Source organism: Phaseolus vulgaris, chromosome 4, assembly GCF_051622355.1.
Source record: "Phaseolus vulgaris cultivar YP4 chromosome 4, ASM5162235v1, whole genome shotgun sequence".
Lineage (NCBI taxonomy): Eukaryota > Viridiplantae > Streptophyta > Magnoliopsida > Fabales > Fabaceae > Phaseolus > Phaseolus vulgaris.
Genome location: NC_143501.1, coordinates 46,916,630 through 46,936,858, shown reverse-complemented (window position 1 = coordinate 46,936,858; position 20,229 = coordinate 46,916,630). Strand labels below are relative to the sequence as shown.

The 20,229-nt window shown below is 27.3% G+C and overlaps 2 protein-coding genes across 5 annotated transcripts; one reads left to right on the top strand and one right to left on the bottom strand.

Moving 5' to 3' along the window:
- Positions 1 to 1,511: 1,511 nt before the first annotated feature.
- Positions 1,512 to 4,826, bottom strand: LOC137837887 (transcription factor MYB52). 2 transcript variants are annotated; one of them, XM_068647054.2, is made up of 3 exons: positions 4,310 to 4,826; positions 3,267 to 3,671; positions 1,512 to 1,983 (listed from the first exon to the last, which is right to left on the bottom strand). In XM_068647054.2, exons 1-3 carry the CDS (start codon positions 4,422 to 4,424, stop codon positions 1,811 to 1,813), a joined length of 693 nt encoding a protein of 230 aa, XP_068503155.1. In that variant the 5' UTR covers positions 4,425 to 4,826; the 3' UTR covers positions 1,512 to 1,810. The 2 variants fall into 2 exon arrangements, with proteins under 2 accessions (XP_068503155.1, XP_090158036.1); XM_090301910.1 differs by having other exon boundaries at positions 4,287 to 4,347.
- Positions 4,827 to 16,713: 11,887 nt separating this feature from the next.
- On the top strand, positions 16,714 to 19,046 carry LOC137837886 (protein-S-isoprenylcysteine O-methyltransferase A). 3 transcript variants are annotated; one of them, XM_068647052.2, is made up of 2 exons: positions 16,714 to 16,882; positions 17,947 to 19,046. In XM_068647052.2, exon 2 carries the CDS (start codon positions 18,053 to 18,055, stop codon positions 18,644 to 18,646), a length of 594 nt encoding a protein of 197 aa, XP_068503153.1. In that variant the 5' UTR covers positions 16,714 to 16,882; positions 17,947 to 18,052; the 3' UTR covers positions 18,647 to 19,046. The 3 variants fall into 3 exon arrangements, with proteins under 3 accessions (XP_068503153.1, XP_090157037.1, XP_090157038.1); XM_090300911.1 differs by having other exon boundaries at positions 17,868 to 19,046; XM_090300912.1 differs by lacking the exon at positions 16,714 to 16,882 and adding an exon at positions 17,868 to 17,946 and having other exon boundaries at positions 18,060 to 19,046.
- Positions 19,047 to 20,229: the final 1,183 nt, after the last annotated feature.

The window sequence follows — 20,229 nt, the reverse complement described above, 5'->3', positions numbered from 1 at the left end:
AGATATTGTAGATTTTATTTTCTTTTTCTTCTCCTCAAAATGTGTTTTCTGTTTTGATTCAAGAAACAACTTAGACTTTTACATATTTGACCTGTTCACAAAGGTAGACACTTCCTTTAGACCATTTACTCTAAAAACACAAAATTAACAAAAATAATAGTTAAGGCCCAAATAAACCCAATTATACGAATATTAATTAAAACAATGAATTTATTTATTATTATAGTCAAATAATATATGATTGAAGCTATTGAGTGTGAATAAATATATGCTCATCAGTGAACTTACTCTTCCACATATCTTGCCAAAATCTCACTTTAAGTAGTTTTGAGATTATCTAAGTTTGGAATCATGGTGTGGGGTTGTATACGTGGGTAAACATAGTTAGTAAGATCTAGAGACATAGAAACAACTTTTTTTTAAGGGTACCTCACTTGATCTTATTGAAATTTTTATTGTGGCACAAATAAAAGCTTGGAGATGGATAACATGTAAAGTCAAAATGACCAATTTTTAAAGTCAAAATGACCAATTTTTTTTTTTTATGCTGAATGCTGCATTGATCCACTAACTTGCTTAAAATTTGTTAAAAACATCTACTTAGTGAAGTTATAAACAAGAAAACTAAAACAACCTTTTGACAAGGAATTCACACAAGTGTCTTTTTTTTTTATGTCATACATATAGAATGTGGTCCATTAGAATGTATTACAAAATATCTTGGTGATCAAGACGGGAAACTTTACTAGTCGAATTGAGTTTTCTATAATGGTGCCTTTATTTAGATGACATTGTTTAGGTTCTTAAATTTTGGTATGTGGAGAAGGTCCACATTTTTAACTACCTCGTAAAATTTTGTTAGATTTTTTTTTAAAATAGTTGAAGTAGCTATAGTACTTCCATTTATTTAATTTTTTTTATTTATAAAAAAAACTAATGAAGTAATTGAAAGAAAATATCTTATTTTTCTCTTCTAAAACTTTTCATTACTTATTTATTCTTTATTATATTTAATTTTATGCTTTAATATTTATTAAAAATAAATAACCTGCACTATGAATTAAATTAAAAATTAATTTGACGTTTTTTTAAATTTGAACTTATTATTACAGAATTTTTTTTTTGTTCATTCGAAACAATAATAAAATTTCTCTTAAACATGTTAAAATTCATGTTTCTAAGTATTTTTCCATGATCAAATTTATTTTCTCATTTCTTGGTTTATGCATAAATTTAAGAGAAATAAGAAGCTACACAAGAAAATTTTAAAGCATAAGTTGATTTTAGTTCATATTTTAGTGTCAATGTAGAAGTTTGTTCAAACAAACTTTAATACTTGATTAGAAGCAATAATAATGATATAAATAGTAGTATCTATCATTAGAAGTTTGTTGATACAAGTACATTGATAGCTCAATTCTTTCATCAAGATTTAAAGTTTGATATTAGGTTTAGATAGTTGTAACAAGGACTTTGATATTTTGATATATATTTCTTATAAGTTTAACACATCCTAATCCAAATGGATTTCATAACATAGAATCTTTGAAGATTTAGCATTTCTGATTTTCTTGAGTTTAAATGCTGCAACATTTTGATGATTTTGATGCATGGAGCTTCTTATAAGCATTTTTTTTTACATGTTATAAATGTACATGTATATATCCTTAAATACGTTACTCTTTTGTGAATAGAGAAGGAAGTTACATGAATGGATCTAAGTCGAGATATTGTTCTCGATGGTCAGGTTGAAATGATCATAGGAATATATTTGGTAATTAAGGTTGTTGTAGTTTGGCAATGAATTATGTTAGGAGGTTCCAGAAGACAAAAAATCAATGAATGGAACACCAATGTTCTTCAGTTCCACACCATCTTGACTCACTTCCTCTTCGTCTCTTCTGGCTATGTCTGTCACTTCACTTTTATTCGAATCTGTATTTACTTGAAGAAAATCATAGAACTCTACTGATTCACTCTTCTCTGCAATATTATCAAACCAACATTTTCATTATTAACTCATCATCCAATGTCAATGCATGATTTGGTGCAAGAAAAATGGTAGTTATAACTCCAAGAACACATAATAAGACAGAAAGTTATAACCACAATTAATATCTATTCATTATATGAGAACATTGTTAATCTGTATTTTTTATTGAACACTTAATTGTATGTACATAATTTGCTTTTCTTTGTCTGGTAGGTATAGGTTGAAGATTTTGATAACTTGTCTAAGTATCTCTACGAGAGTTAGAGATTTTGAAAATCTGTATGAAGATTGGAGTATCTCAAAATACTTTATTCATCTATTATTAATTTTTTATCGATAAAAAAATAAAACAGAAAATTACATTGAAAACTACATTATTATACGTGTTTTATAGTGTAATCTTCAATGGAAACTTTCTATCTAGAACCACCCTTGGATATAAATATATAAAATATTTCCATAAACACTTGTCTTTGTGAATTTGTATGGTATTAAAATGAATTTCTCAGTATAGATAGATATTGTGAACTTTGGTTATAATATATCATGATTGATATTAATGGATCATTACAGTTGGTACATTATATTATAATCACAAATTATATGTTGTTTTTGCATATCACTTAAGTAGTCTATGAGTCAATTAGAATAAAACAAATTTGTGATATACGAGTTTATTTTAGTATTTCTAAAGCTAATTTTATAAACTATTTTAAATATTTTTCTTCTGAATTTTTATTTTTTAATTTATGAACAAAACCAATTTTATTTTATTTTGTTTTTATCTCCTAGAAATTTTCAGAAATAAGTTTTTTCCGAAAAAAAAAAACTTTCAATTCAATCAATTAGTCTATAAACTATTAACTTTTACACTCTTTCACTTATATCACTTGTAAATAAACTTTATAAATCACATTCTTATAATTTATACGTATATATTAACTTCTTAATTTTATCAAACAATACTATATTAATGAAACTAAACTTAACTGTTATCTTTGAAAAATGATAGTTTCACAATCAATAAATTTGTATAATATATATATATATAATGAGTTTAGAAATAAATATGTATAATAAAAAGATAAATTTGTAATTAAATAATATAAAAAAATAGTATTGGAAGTTGTAAAGTAGTGATATAAAAAATTGAAATTATGTATCATTACCCTTATTTTTTTTCACCAGTTATTATATATATATAACTTCAATTTAATTTATTTTCCTGAAGAAACTATGGAATGAAGTTGCAGAAAGCATGAAATGCATGTACCTGGAGGCACTGTGGAAGCAGAAGTTGGATCTTGAAAGTGAAACTTCTTGGCAAAGTGAAAAGGTGTGTTGGTGACACAAGGGTGGTGGTGGCTGAACTTTTCATAATACTTCTCAACAAAAGAAGGGATTGAAGTCTCAAAATTGGTGTCAAGGTTTGGAGGGAAAAGTGGCTGTTTTGTGTTATAAACTTTGGACCTTTCTCTCCGAATCCTTGCCATCATCACATGCCAATGGTTTTTTACAGCGTTATCAGTTCTTCCTGGGAAGTGTCTTGCTATCACAGCCCATCTATTCCCATGAATCCTGTGAGAAGCAAGAAGCCTCTCTTCTTCTTCCTCTGTAAAAGGACTTCTGTTTATTCTTGGGTCCAGTTGATTGAACCATCTCAACCTACAGCTTTTCCCTGCACAACAATTCATTAATTATCCTTGCTTAATTACCTTAATCATAATTACACTTCTCAAACTTATCCAAATTCATGAATACTAATCACTTTTACACTATTATACATGGTGCTTTGTAGTTAGTTGACACTACACAGATAAGAATTTTCTAATCCTTATATAGAAAGCAGTCAAAACCAACCTGTTGAACACCTGAGTTATAGAGATTCTTAACCAAACCAATTCTCAAAAAGGTTAATTAATCTCATAACAGATCTTTTAATCAATCCCAGAAGATTAATTAGTGAGATATTTCATTCAATCTGCATATTAATTATTCAGCTGCTGTCTGTGTAACCCTAGCTTCTCAAATAGAATAAAATATAGACCTTCAATTTCTTCATCCCAACCCCCATGTGAGTTCAATGAAACTTTCACTCTAAAAAGCCATTATCAGTACAAAGAATGAAGTTTAATTACTATGATAATTAATCACTAGCATGCTAACTTTTGATATTTTGCTAGATCGTTAGTTATATCTTAATATTTTGTAACAAACTAAGGTGTTTGATTTGAATGGATGAAAAGTTGTTGCAAGCAAGCAAGCAAGAAGATGAACAAGAAGATAATATAACATGGCATGATTATCCTTTCACACCTGATCTTCCTCGAAGCTTCTCTGCTATGGCGTTCCAGTTATGAGGTCCATAGCGTTCCACCAACTCCCGAAGCTTCTCATCCTCAGCTGGCCTCCAATGGCCTCTACTGCACATATTATCACTTCTCTCTGGAAGCTAAACCACAAAGAAAGAACAGAAAGAGAAAAACAAAAACCCTAATTGAAGAATAGGGTATGTTATTTTCCCTACCCTTTTGCTCCTCACCCCTCTTGTGTGATCTTTATATCTTCCCCTCCCAAGCTATGATGAGCAAGGAATATTGAAGATATAAGAGAGAGAGAGAGAGATAAGAAACTAAGAATAAAGACAAGAGAGTAGAAAGAGACAGAAGAAGAGAATATATGGTGGGGGAAGATGGGAAAGTGTTTTCCGTTAGAGAGTTGGAGGAATTCGACAAACCTCTTACACCTGCGATTGATGCAAACGTTTTGGCTAACAAACCCTCTTATAAGTAACACTCAAACACACAAAATAAACAAAACAACATAATTTATATATACACACACACACATATATATATATATATACAAATATATATATGATGTGAGGGAAAGAAAAGAGGTTGCTTAGAGAAGCGAGTTTGGTTCTGCTTTCAACATCTTTCTAAGTTTCTAACCTACAACGTCTACTTATAACCCACCAATCGTGCTTATTTTTCCATATTTTATGTATTTGCTAATGGAATTACATTGACATGGGAAGCACTTTTCAAATTTCCACAAAATGGGCATGTCTTATATGCGACAACAAAGAAGATAAAACGTGAATCACTTTGCAATCGAGACTAAAAAGTGCTTTTGGAAAAAAATAAAACGCATAATGGGTTTAATAAGTTTAGCCGTGCATGTACGTGGAAAATTCAACTCGAGGGATATATAGATACATGGTATTCACCTAAGAAAAGTAGTTTTGACATACACAAAAAGCTAGGCTTGTTTGGGTGACATGCAAAGCAATAACTATTAATTTGGTGGAATATTTTTACATGAGAAAAAAAATATATAATTAATTAATCTTTGGGTGAGTTTGGTATTATTGTTAGACTATATATGGAAGTTATGTGCATAGGGATAGTTATGTTTTAGGTTTGATTTGATTAACTTTTGTGGGACATAACTAACTACATTATATTTGTGTTTGGAATACACATGTGCACGTGGATCTAAGATTATTCCATCATTTAATTAAAACTTTATTTTCTTTTGAGTCAAACTTATGGTCTTCCCTCTCTTTGTCTCCCAACCCTATTCACATAAAAATACACACCAAATAATTCTCTCTCTCTATATGAATGATTCAATTATCTTCTAGATAACATATAAAAAAATTTTATCTTCCTTTCACCTACAAAAGATATTTAAAAGTTATAACTTTGTAAATATAATATTCATCTTGTACAATTTTCTTATTATATATATATAATTATATTTTGCAACTAGTAGTGCTGATAAAAAAAATTGTAACTTAATTTTTGTATTCTTTGTAAAATAAATTAGTTTTGATTTTATTTTATGTATTTGTTTGTTCTATAAAATTGAAAGTCACTGTTTTTAATTTAAATTATGCGAACATAGTTAATTGTTCTTTTTGTTAGCACAAGGTTAAAAATTATTATTTTCAATTATAGTTCATTAGAGTTTGTTCTATAATATTAATACATAAAAATTTTAAGATTCTTAACGATCATCAATTTATCCCTAAGTTGAGTGTTAGTGATTTTCAATTTTTAAAAAATTACGTACATAAATAAAAATTCATTCATTTTGCAAGAACTAAAAATGCTGTTTTTCAAATTTTAAAACGATAAAAAAAATTATAACTATCATACCTGAAATCGTTTATTCTACAAAACTTTAAAACACATATTTCTGTTTATACATAAGTTAAATATATATTATCAAAACATTAAAATATTCATGTGGATGTAGGTTAATGTAATATCAATTTGATTAAACATAAACTATTAATAAAGGAGGGAATCTTAATATTTAATAACTGTGTTATTGTTAGTAAATAATATATATTTATGTTTGTAAACAATTAGAAATCTATGTCTTTCTCTATCTAATTAAATATTATCCGTGTAATTGCATGATGATGTTATGCATATTATTTTAGAAAAGTTACATCATGTTTTATCCATTTTCTTTTAGAATGGTACAAAAGTATGGAAATAACGACAGATATTTGAAACAAAATCACATTGACGTGAGGAAAAATGCTTAATTATATGAGGGAGTAGTTATGCATTGACATTTACATATAAATATTTCTATATAGTTGATTTTTATATTAATTACAAGTTTAAAAATAATTGCACAAATTACATATGCATTTGAAGAAAACACAACAATTAATTTATCTGGTGACTTGTTTGATTGTTTAATAAACCCAAAAACCAATAAGTAAGTTAATATTTAAACCAAATTTGTTAAACACTTTATCAAATTGAATAAAAAAGTTCATTTAAAATCAAACTTAAAAGGTGACATTTCGTGATCGTAACCTCGTGATGACGTAAAACAGAAAAAAAAAAAAAACATTTGTGCGTGTTATTTTGTTCATAATAAATGCTTTCTTTGAAGTATAAATTGAAGATGATAACCAATTTGCTTAATAATAGTGTGAGGTCTGTTTTTATTAAATACTCTTATTTATCACTGAATATTATGATTATTTTAAAAAAGTAATATTAGAAAAATTACGTTTCATGGACTTAATTATCCACTTTTGAATTGGCCATAATTGTATGTTTGAAAGAAAAAAATAAAAATAAAATTAAATGTGTTTAGTTTTATAAAAAAATAAAAGTAAACTAAAAACAGAAAAAAAAAAGAAAATATTCTATGTTGTCAAGGCTGTGTTAATTATGCGACAAAAGCTTTGACTATTATGTTATATATGTTTTTGAAAATAATAAATTATGTTAAAAAATTGATTAGGTTAAATATATTTATTTATAAAAAATCTCCTAAATTGTTGTTCATTTATAAATTATATTTTTTTGAATCTATCTAATTTTTGAATATTTATTTATAATTATACTCAATCCAATAATCAAGATATTTCTCAACTTTAATAATTTTTTCTTTTATTTTATAGAAAACACATGCTGTTACACTTGTATATTTATTTTTTAATTCTAATAAATATATTATGTGTATATACCACATCATGAGTATAATACACTGAAATATTTTTTTTTTTAAAAAGCAAATGAAACAAAAATAAGGAAGAGAGCTCTTCCATTATTTTGTTGTCTTCTTTTTATTTCTAAAAAATATATTCCATAAAGATAGGTTGTGTCTTAAGGAGTTAAGAGAAGAGTAAGAATTGTCCAAAAATGAATGTTGACAGTTTGTATATAAAAAACTGTTTAAAATAATTTTATTTTATGTGATTTATGCAAAATGACGAAATTACCATTCTTATAATTTTAAAATTTTAAAAATAAAATAATAAAATAAGATATTAATGATGGTAAATTAAAAAATGATCTGTGTAAAAAAAAAAGGTATATGAGGAGAATTCATGATGTTTTAAATACAAAATAAGTGAGAAAAATTATGGAATATAGATATATTTTTTTTTCTTTTTTATGATGGATAACTCTTAGAAAAAATTGTAAATTCTGATAACTTTTCGAGATCTCAAATAATTTTATGTTTAAAAACACTAGCCCTAGCATCTTAATTTTTTCAATGCTTTTTATTTGCACAATCTTTTAAATTGATTTTTTTTTAGTTTTCTCAAATCTATTAATAAAATATACAACTTTCATACATGAGACTTAAAATACTATAGTTACACAGAGAAATTATGTAACTATATATCCTCTTAATCGTCATGTATATGTCACATTGGTCTCACATAAAAATATTTAAAAGGAATAACATGATTAACACATTTTGTTAAGACAATGAAATCTTATTTTTCTGGTGTACAACAACTTGAAATTTTATTAATATTATCTCTCTCAAATTAATATAATTATTTATGAAATATAGTTTTATAACTTATATATTAAGCTAGCAAAATGATGTCTCATATACATAAATAAATATTTGTAAATAATTAGCATTATGCAATGCAAGCAAATAAACTTGAAATTAGAACATAAAATAATATAGGTGAAGTGTTTAAGTAGGCAATTGCAAAGTGAAAGTGATGTATATGTGATAATAATATAGTTTAACTAAATTGATTGCAAGTAGCATTTATAATATCTAATTGTCAAATATTTTTAATATTTCATTTATCTTCTCCCTTTTATAAATCATTTCATGCCACTTTTTTCAAATTTCATTGCGACTTGTATGCTTCTGCTACATGTCGTCACGTCACAGAAAATGTTTTCTAATGGTAAATAATTGACAATTTGAAGCCTGTTTAAAATTTTGTATTCAGCTGCAAATATTTATTTATTCTTTCTTTTGCTTTGCTGATAAAATAAATTATATATTATTACTAGATTAAATATATACTAAAAAAATCATTAAATAAAATTTAATTTTAGAAATCAGAATAAGTAGTTAAATAGTAACCGTCAACTCAATTTTAGAAAGCATGGACTGTTGTGGTAACGGAGATCTGGAATAATAGGAATAAGGTTATTTTCAACGGTGGAGTGGTAGATCATTTTGAAATCTTTTCTATGACCCAACTGAAAGTTTGGTCTTGGTTACTTCTAAAGTTTCCGCTGCTCATTTTTCATTTTCCGATTAGTGTTTGACCCCAATGTCTTGTCTCAATTTGATTTTAGTTGTTTGATTCTTGTTTTTTTTTGTTGGTTGTCATGCATGGGTTGAGTGATGATTGGTTGTGAGTTTGGGTTGGATGTTCTTAAGGAGGTTTTTAGTTTGTTAGTCTCTTGACTTGTTATTTCCTTTTGAGGCTTTGACTGGTTTTTTGTTGTTTTTTGTTAGGTGGTGACTTTTTTCTCTGGAGTGGTTATATTTATTTATTTATTATTACTGATAAAAAAAAATTATTTGACTAAATTATACACCATTTTATAAACTAAAAAAATTATTGGTATCTAAATTAGTTTATATTATTAATAAAAAATTATAAAATAGTTTGATATCTAACTATTAACTACAAAAGTTTTAGTTACTTACTACTTTATATTCTAAATTAGTCTCTATTAGTGTTTTAGAGACTAATTTAAAATCTAAAATATTAGTAGCTAAAAACTTAGGTAGCTAATTTAGATACTAATTTAAACATCATTTTAATTTTTTTATTAATTATAGAAATCACTTTAGATATAAATAATTTTTTAATCTCTAAATCAATATCTAATTTAGTCAATATAGTGACTTATTATTTTTTGTCTCTAAATTTGGTCACTATTTAATAATTTTTTTTAATGATAGATAAAAACATGAAAAAGTGAAATTTTCTATCCATGAAAAAAAGATGAAGAAAAAAAATGATTATTCCTACTAAAATTTTATTTTTCATTTAAATGAGGATATGTTTCTCATTATTCCTTTCACTATCTACAAATCTATATTATTTATTCATATTCCTCTCCATTGTTGCACATATATAAAAAAGTGAAATATTTGAATATTTCCTTGAAAACAAACAAAAAACTTTATTTAAGAAAACCTATAATAGAAACTTATGTTACAAAAGTTATTCATGAAATTTGTTTTACACATGTAACACACTGTACATTGATATGTGACCAATATATGGTGTAACTCACCATGGAAAATGATGTTTATATATAGTTTAGAGAAAATTAAAAAATATTATATTTGATAATTAGGTATTCGAATTCGGTTAGGAAGTGATTGATGATACGTAAGAGATGAGAATGTGTTAATTGACTAAATTAGTGTTTCATAATAACTCACTTTTCTTGATTAACAGGTTCCAACAACTCTTAATATTTTATTTAAATTGCTTTTTAATTACAATTCTTTCTCACAACAAGACTTAATTGACTCAAAGGAAAACCCTGTGCATGCATCCATACTGTTAATCAGTCATCAAAATTGAATCACAAATATACGTTTAATCCTTAAGCATTTTGTAATCAATCACAATATATATTATTTTTACTAGTAAGTTTTAAAAAATTGAAAAATTATAATCAATTTTTTGATTTCTAAATCTTTATTCGATCAGAATTATTTGAAGGTATTTATATGATGATGATGCTCATAATAATAAATGGTAATGGTAAATAAGAAAAAATAAATTATTTTATCATTAGAGAAAAATACATGGAGATGATATTTTGTGTACGTAATATAGTTTTATCTTATTGTTCTACCCAAATTATTTCTTTAAAAAAAATATAAAATCATCATATTAATTACCTTATATGTATTTTTTAAATTCTCTCATTAATTCATATGTGGATTTTTAGGTTTTTTTTTTTATAAATTTTAAATGCAATTTTTGAATTACTTTTTATTTTGAAAATCAAGAGAAATAAATTTAGTTTTTATTTTAAAAGACACTTGATACTTCAACATTTTTTTATTGTAATTATCATCATTAGCGTCACTAATATATTTAGTAATGATGTTTTTATTTCTAGTGTAAATTTCTTAAGTAAATTGTATCCAATAATAAATTTCTAACAAGTAGACAATGCAATAACTTTTACACAGAATTAACATATTTTTCATTCTCTCATAAGATAAAAATAATTTTGTGTATGCCTTTTAAAGCAACTATATAATAAAATTGAAATGAAATTTACCGTACCTAACAAAATACAATATATATGAATACTATAAAAAAATCATTAAATAGTAACTAAATCTAGAGAAAAAAATAATTAATTATTATATTAAATAAATTAGGTATTAATTTAGAGACTACAAATTATTCATATATAAAGTGATTTCTATTGTTAATAAAAATTTATAAAATAATTTCTAAATTTATATTTAAATTAGCAATTTAAGTTTTAATGACTAATATTTTAGATTTTAAATTAATTTTTAAGAAAGTAATAAAGTAGCAAGTAACTAAAACCGTGATAGTTAATGATTAGATAGAAATTTAGAAACCATTTTATAAATTTTTATTAATAATATAAACTACTTTAAATACTTAATTTATAAAATAATTTTTAATTTAATTAAATAATAACTAATTATTTTGGTATTTAAAGTTAATTTTTTTAATGAAAAAATATTATAAATACAAACGGAGTTATATAATAATAATAATAATAATAATTAATAATAATAATAATAAAATATAAGATGTGGTTTAGGGCAGAACAAAAGACTTAAAGTGAAGGTAAACATTCCGTTATATTTAATGAGAGGATTGACTGTTGGCCTAACTTTCCCTCTTCTTCCTCAATTATTGCTTCTTTAAAAAGTGACCTAAATCTTTCACCCACCATCTCTCTCATCTTTTCTAGCTAACTCAGCCGTTTTCTTCAAATCTCAACAAAACCCTCTCTCCACCAATGCACCATCTCAATAAACTCTTCCTTCCATATAACATTCTCTTCATAAAATCTGCATAATTCATCTCAATTATTAGTACCTCATATCTTTTACATTTGATCAAGTTATAGTATTGTGATTTGATATTGTTACCATGTTGGAGATTATTTTCAATTATATGCATATATATATATAGATATAGATATTTTTTTTATCAATAATATGACTTACTTTAAAATATCCAACCTTTTTATAAAACAAAAAAGGCATACATTTCAAGATAATCTCGACGGTCTACTTTATCACAACTAGTCAAAAAAGACTTAAAATTTAAAGACCAGCCTTACAACTCAATCAACAACTATTATTAATTAAGTACATAAGAGTTCTAGGCACCAATGAATGATATAGATATGGATATATAGATAAGACTTGGCAGCAATATAGAGTACATGGAAGTCTCAACTTTGATGAACAAAGTAGATCATTGACTGTTCACCTGTTTTACCTACTTTATTTCCTTATAAACTGTGGCAACTTTGCTGCTACATGGAATGGAATTGGTTTTGGTAGTACCAGAACTTCAATTCTGATGTACTTGCATGCTTATTTGAGTAATACCATTATAGGAGTTTCTTCTGTCATTAGTCTCTCCTAACAAGGAACATAACTCATCAACAAACATAACAACCAAATGGATACCAAATTAACTTTCCTCCTTCTTTCATTCCAACCAATTAATTAACAAATCCTCCAAATCAGGTCAATGTAGATTGTGATGCTTAAATGGTGAAGCTTCCTCTCAAAGATCCATGCCAGTTCATCAACTCACAACCCTACACTCATTCTTTGCTTTTTAGGAGAGAATAATTTTCACCACTTCAATTGGATCAACCTTACATTCACATGACCTACCAATACACAACACAACTTCCTTGTCCCCTAAGAAATTTTCATTCAATCAATTTTCTTAACCATTGCAGACATCTTCACAATCTTCATTCAAATGACTCATGAAACTCATTCTTTTAATATTCAGTGTAACTTGTTTAAATTTGAGATTATTGTTTAAATTTTATTGCATATATTAGAAGAAAATATAACTAGTTTGAATCACAAAACACATAAAATTGCCCTTCTGTAAATATTAATGAAAACAGAAAAGATCAAGGGAAAAGAACACATTTTGTTGAACTAAAACTAAGTTTCATTTTTCCTGCTTGGTTCAGATGTTCTGATCTGATGCAGTCACCTAAATGTGGAAGAAAGAGTTTCTGTTTTAGGAAGTTATATCCCTCAACAAACGGTTTTAATAGCTGAAAACTGAAAACCAACTTTCTAAATGTTCTATGGAATTTTCCCTTTTATCATGACCCAAGAATGGTGCACCCACTCATCTTGACCTAAATATCTTGTTGGACCTCAATTTTCCTACTTTCTACATCTCTAATTCCATTTTTAACTTAGAAATATCATATGGTTGTCTCTTTCATAGTTATTTTGATTGATTTAGATTTAATTAACTAACAGTAAAGAAAAAAAGCTTGTGAGTGAAATGGAGATTGAATGCACTATATTGAGTGCAACTTACTTATAAGGTAATGGGTATTAGGTATAGGACAGAGATATCAGTGTTCTTGTAGGACAGGTTTACATTATATAGGTCTATACATTGACCTTGACGGGAATATAACACCTTTATAATTCTAATCACTAAATATATAAATATACGCATCTAATTTTGGCCTCAAATTACGTCAATGATAATGTTTGTGTTATGTAGGTCTAATATTCTTACTCTATTTATAAGTTGGGATAACACTTTAAATACATATTTTTCTTTTAATATAACAAAATATCTGTCATATCAAAAGCCGATCATCCGATATGCATTTGACTATCCGATTATTCAGTTATTGTCCAAGAAAAATAATTAGAGTCAAAAACAGATTAAAGATAATAAAACACGGTTAAAAAATTATTGGGTCTGCACTAATCCTCATAGAACACAAAGCACAATAGAAAAGTATAAATCAAGGTAGATTCCATGGCAAAAGGTAATGATTTTTTTAGTTTTGAACTCCCATAAACATATTATCACCCTCAACTGACTTAAGCGTTGAAGTGTCTTTACAGGTATCTCATATCTCGGATCTAGTGAGCGGACAACGGAAAAAGACTATAAAAAAGAAGATACTCGTTAGGAGATATTCGGTCTCGTACATTGTAATAATATCTTTTAAAGACAAAATAGTAATAGACTTGAGATTACAATATTGACATCCACCTTCTAGTAACTAGTTATAATATTCAAGAAAAAAAAAGTGACAATAATAACATTAATGATAGGGCCAATTATGCACCAAAGAGTGACATGTAGCAACAACCCAAATGTGAGAAAGAACTGTTCCCTTATTTTAAGGAACTCCCACTGTTGTGTAAGATGTGAAGTTAACAGAAAGTAGTGAAATTTATGAATAGCATATAGAACATAAAACTCCATTATGACCATATCTTTAGGCTTAAGTGTTGAGTGATGAAATAATAGGTCTAAATATATACATACAAATTCCAGTCACAGAAAGCTCAATTTCTTTGTAACAACCCCACTTGGATAATCATGATGATGTTAAGTTAACATCAGATACAGTGTTACAGTCACTGAGTTTGCTCCACGCACTTGTTCACCAAACATTATTTTCCACATGTTAGGAACTTGAAATTGAATTCTATGTCATGTTGGACAGCACAAAGGAAGAAATTATTGAACCCCAGAACGCAGATGAAGGATTTTTTGTTCTGATATCATACAGCAGTCAAAGTTCAATTATACTAAATACAAAAGTGCTCACGCAATATATTGAAAATATACTTTTTTGTGAGACTTCTCTCTAATTCCTATGATGCATACACTGAAACAAAGCATATATTCATCACATTATCTTTGACTACAAACTGATAGTGCAGTTTAATCCTAAGTGCTGTCAAACTTTAGACCTCATCTGTTGCATCCAATTCACTTTTTGCTTTAAAATCTTCAAACGATAACATGATCTGATTAGATATTATTATATAATCTCTAACTAACAACTTTTAGACCATACAAATTGGAAGAACTAAACTCAACCAGGGATAAGTTATGTAACAGAAGTGAATTAGGACAAAGAGTCATGGTTGAGACTGTTATTTATTCACAATAGATAACAAATATTCTAGCTTCATGTGTGTTGTGGCAATTTAGAGAACATAAATCCTCTAATGGTTAATGTCATTGGAATGATACATCAAATTCTCCCAGCACCATATCAATTCTAACATTCACCCAAGCTATTGAAAATAATAAAAGTACCTTTATAAAATGACGAAATAATCTTAAATAAAAGGAGAATGTAGATAAAAATTATTTCTAAAACTTTTTATCCAAAAATATTTTGGATTTGAATTTCTAAAACACATTTTTGAATTTAAAAAAAAATTGATGTGAAATATATTTTCAATTCTGGATTTTTTTTTCCAGAATGTATTTTTTTTAGTTTTAAATTATATTTATTATTCTGAATTTTTCAAATCTAGAATAATTTTGAAATTTTAAAAAAATGATAGGTGCATGTTAAAATTGATATGGTGGTGGAAGAAATTGTCAGTTGACCATGATAGCAAGCCCAAAAACTAAACATGGAGGCCCAAAAGAAGTATTGGAAAAGCTCTCTTGACTAAAGGATTATAATGAAATGAGTAACAACCGGGAATATAAGACCATTTCATCCCCACTCCACACTTTCTGGTGACATACCAATATTTAGAAGAAAATTATAGTGTTTTTGTTTTTTTATTATTTTCTATATTTTTGTTTCTCGGAAGTGTTAAGCTCATTATTTTTAGGTAAAATGCATGTGCCAAAAAAATTATAATTTTATATATAGTTAAAGAATATAAAACAAATTAAATTATATCATTTTTATATTACCAAACAAATACCATAAATCTAATCCGAAATTACTATTCATGATTAACCAATCATTTAAAAAATATTTATTTTGAATTATCTAATTTAAAATAAAATAAATTATGTTTTAAAATTTATGGTAGGAGTGTAAATTTTTTAAATAGTTAAATATCTAATAATCAACTTTATAAATTATTATATTATTCAAAACACAAATTTTCTTTTTTTTAATTATAACATTTAAAAGGTTATTCAACGACTTTCAAAAGATTTAATCTAAAAAATAATATGGAAAAAATAAATAGAAACACTATAATTATTTTATAATTATGAAGGTGTCATCAAAATTACAATGTATAGTAAGAAACACTTGGAATATCAATATAAAGGTGTAGGACACAAATTAAAAGAACATTAAATGTCTTAGTATAAAAATCCTAAAGCATGGCCGTTTAGAAATATTAATTTTAACATTAGTTTAAGTTATTTTGTATATGAGTTTGAAATATCTCTTTAATAATTCAATTTATTTATTTTATTTATTAATAATAAAAATATAGAAAAAATCCTAAAACATAATATGATTTTCAGCCTTTTATTTATCAAAATCACCATGACTATATTTTGTTTGGTATCAATGCTTTAAGATTTTTTTTCTTGATGAACATAGAGTCATTTGAAAAATGTAAAAAGTCTTAGAAATAATTTTAAGACACTACAAAGAATTTGACTCATTGATTTTGCAAACCTTCCTATTCATCTAATAAAATATACTTTCAATTATTTAAATATGTTTTAAGACAACATATGCTTATTTAAAAATATATTTAACTATTTTTCTCAATTTTAATAAATTATATTTAGTATGCTACTAAATATTTTAATATATATATATATATATATATATATATTAAAAAATATATATTTTTGGAAATATTACTCTTACACATGTAAGATGTGACAAAGAGATTTCAAGAGTTATATTAGGAAAAAACATCGATAAGAAAGTGCAAAAAAAGAAAACTATTTCTAAATAAATGGTGTGACCATTAAGCTTGTGTAAGTCATCTTCTTGTTCCTGAATTAGGGTTTTCAACAGTTTTTTGGCTCCAATTCTCCCCCACTCGCCAAGGTCAATCATCTTTCAACAAAGCTGCGATTCCAACAATTCCGACACGGTACGAATCTCGAAGCTTCGATTTATATACGGGATACCTCTTCAATTTCATTTCTTTCTTCTTTTGTTTTTTAGGTTCTTAGAATGGTACCATTTTCTTTCTTTCTCTCTTTTTTGTTTCATTTTTATGTATTTCAATCAACTATAATTCTGGGAACTGGGAAGGGTCTAGGGTATTCGTTATACAGTGACTATAAAATATATTATTACATTTTATTGATTCGCCTATTGTGGAAGTGCTGTTATCGTGTTTATAATTGGCATGTGCATTTTTTGGTTAATTCATGGATGTATCATCATGTTTATTATGTAAATTTGTGGGTAATTTTAGTTTTTAAAGCTGTTTTAGATAACCCTCGTTAATTTCTAGGCAACGATGTTTTAATTACTGAAAGAATGAGGTAAAAGTAGAAATTAATGCTGCTGAAATTTGAAAGGTAATTTATTTAGCTTATCATGAATATTTGACGAAGTTCTAAGTTGATTGGGCACTTTATAGAGAGCCCTTTTCTTTTATTGGTGGTTGTGATGAGCTATTATGAGTTTATGACATGACATATGTTGAAAAATCGATTTTTTTTTTTATAGTATCCTGTGTTGTTTGATCTGTTTAGAATCTTGTGGATTAAGGTTTGGTTCCCTCTGTTTCAATTCATCTAATTCGTGAATCTGTTGATAATTGTGGTAATGCCCTCCAAACACATGACATTATCTTTATTTTTGCATAAACTTCTCCAAAAACACTTGTAGGAGAAGAAAAATTGAAGTAAGTTTCTTTAACAATAAAATGGGTATTGTAAATATTCTCTCATAGTAGCTTCTCCCGAAGTTGATTTTTAACATACGCATTTTTATTTTTATTTTCATGCAAGTGCTTTTGCTGAAGTTTATCCTGAAAGACCCCATCTTAATTGAAACAAACCCAGAATTTTTTGTTTGAGAATTAACTCTATTGTTTTGATCCATCCTTGTCTAATTTTTTACAGATGTCCTTCTTGAAGCATTTTCTTGGTGAAGGAATTGAATTTCCAATACTAATTTTACATTACAAAGTGCCTTTTTCAGGTCTGACTCGTTCCTCATCAGCCAAGTCTTTTTGTGGCATATCAAATTACATTTAAACTAACCAGACTGCAAACAAGCTATACTTATTGACTCTGTTTGAAAAAAAATGACAGAAATCCTTAGCTACACAGCTTCCAGACAGTTATCTCAAATGTTCTTTGCAGTTGCCTTTTTTCACATTTCTGAATATTTTCTAGCAGCTGTCATTCATGGGAGATCAAATATAACTCTAAAGTCTCTTTTGATTAGCAAGCACTACATTGTGGCGATGCTGTTTTCGTTGCTGGAATATATCATTGAGATTATTTTCGTACCTGAGATTAAGGAACATTGGGTGATCAGTGATTTGGGTCTGGCACTGGTTGTGATTGGGGAAATTGTAAGGAAGCTGGGAATTATAACAGCTGGGACAGCCTTTACACATCTTATAAAGATATACCACGACGATAATCACAAGCTGATTACCAATGGTATATATAGCTATATTCGTCATCCAGGGTACTGTGGGTTCCTTGTTTGGTCTGTTGGCACTCAAATAATGCTTTGCAATCCCATATCACTTATTGCATTTGCAGCTGTTGTCTGGCGTTTTTTTGCTAAGCGAATACCTTACGAAGAATTCTTTCTGAGACAGTTTTTTGGAACACAGTATGAGCAATATGCCCAAAGGGTGGCGTCAGGGGTGCCATTTGTGAAATGAAGACTGGTCAATTCAGTGAGCTTAGGGATATTCTGTCACCATGTATTCCAAGTAATCCAGGAAGTTTGAACCATTTTTCTCTGGAACAGTTTTGATCCATGTTTCACATTGCTGAGGTGTAAAGTGTTTGCTTTCAGCTTGTGGCTATAACATCTCCTTTCATTATATGCAGCTGTGCTTGTGTGGAGCATCTGAAAACGAAAGTCAGGATTGGGGTTAGATAGTGATCAATATTAGGTTTTTCATGGTCTGGACTAGATTGTTGCATGTTATTCATGGGACTTTTTGCAAGCCTACTGATTTTACCACTGGCAATGACTATGAGATTCTCTGGTCAGCATGTTCAAATGTGTAAAATTTAGCTTAGCCACCATTTAACAAGGATTCTGTTTTTTAGGTATCGGCTTTTGACTGTCTTGCTTCAACATTTGCAATCTTATACGTGTCACTTACGGCAACAAAAGGGCTACAAGCTAGAGAAATAAATTTATCACTATAATGAGCAGTAGTACTTACCATTAGATTGTATATCATGTATCCTCTACTCCATCTCTACCAGGAATTTCTGTCCTGCAAAATCTCTTCCTTCAGTCACAATCTCTAATTACTGTTAAACTAATCAATCAATGAAGCAGGACAGTATCTGGAGAGGATTAATTTTGTTCAGGAATACATTGATATGATTCAAATGCAAATATAAACATGGCGGAATGGTTTGTTCCAGAAAATAATACTCCATTTAAGGGATGTTTTAACACCCAAAAAATCATATCAATAAGGTGTTGTGCTAAATTATGTATGAAACATTAAGTTTATTATTTCATTTGTCTTAAATTATTAATTACTGTGATAAAAATCAGCCCTCGGAAAGAAAATAAATAATAACAGATAATTTTGTAGTATTGGTTACTCAAATAATTTTTTAAATCTTGTGAAGAAAACTTCAATGCAGGCTATTTTGAAAACCATGTTCTGGGGATTAATTTTCTTTTTCGTTTTCCAAATGGAGGATAACTTTTCGTAAAAACAATTCATCCTTGAAGTAATGTGTTCTGATCCTTATGATGCGAATCTAATAAAGAAGAGAAATAAATTTAATTTTAAGAAACAAAATACATTTAATGTTTTCTTGATTTAATGTAATAAAAATAAGATATTAAGTTATTTAACTCGTCAGAGATATGAATGAAAAAATTAGGGTAGCATAGCAAGCAAACTCGCGGAAATTATTAACGAGCATAGCTTTGAAACTACTAATCAAAACAACCCCGAAAGCTTGATAATTATCTTTTCGTAGTGACAATATTGATGGAAATTAATGAGCATGTCATGGTCGTATCCATTATTAAGCAAAAATCCATTTCACTAAGATAACCCAGACCACATGACAATGACAAATTACTTAATTCAACCATTCTGGCAAAATGGCCCTTTTAAATATATACGACAAACAAAATATACATTATGCAAGTGAACATACAATTACTTAACCATGTCCAAATTGTTAAGGATTCCAATGAATAAATCAATTTGAGAAAAGAATACTCACCTTGTAATACCCAACACATGTGAAACCACGTGGC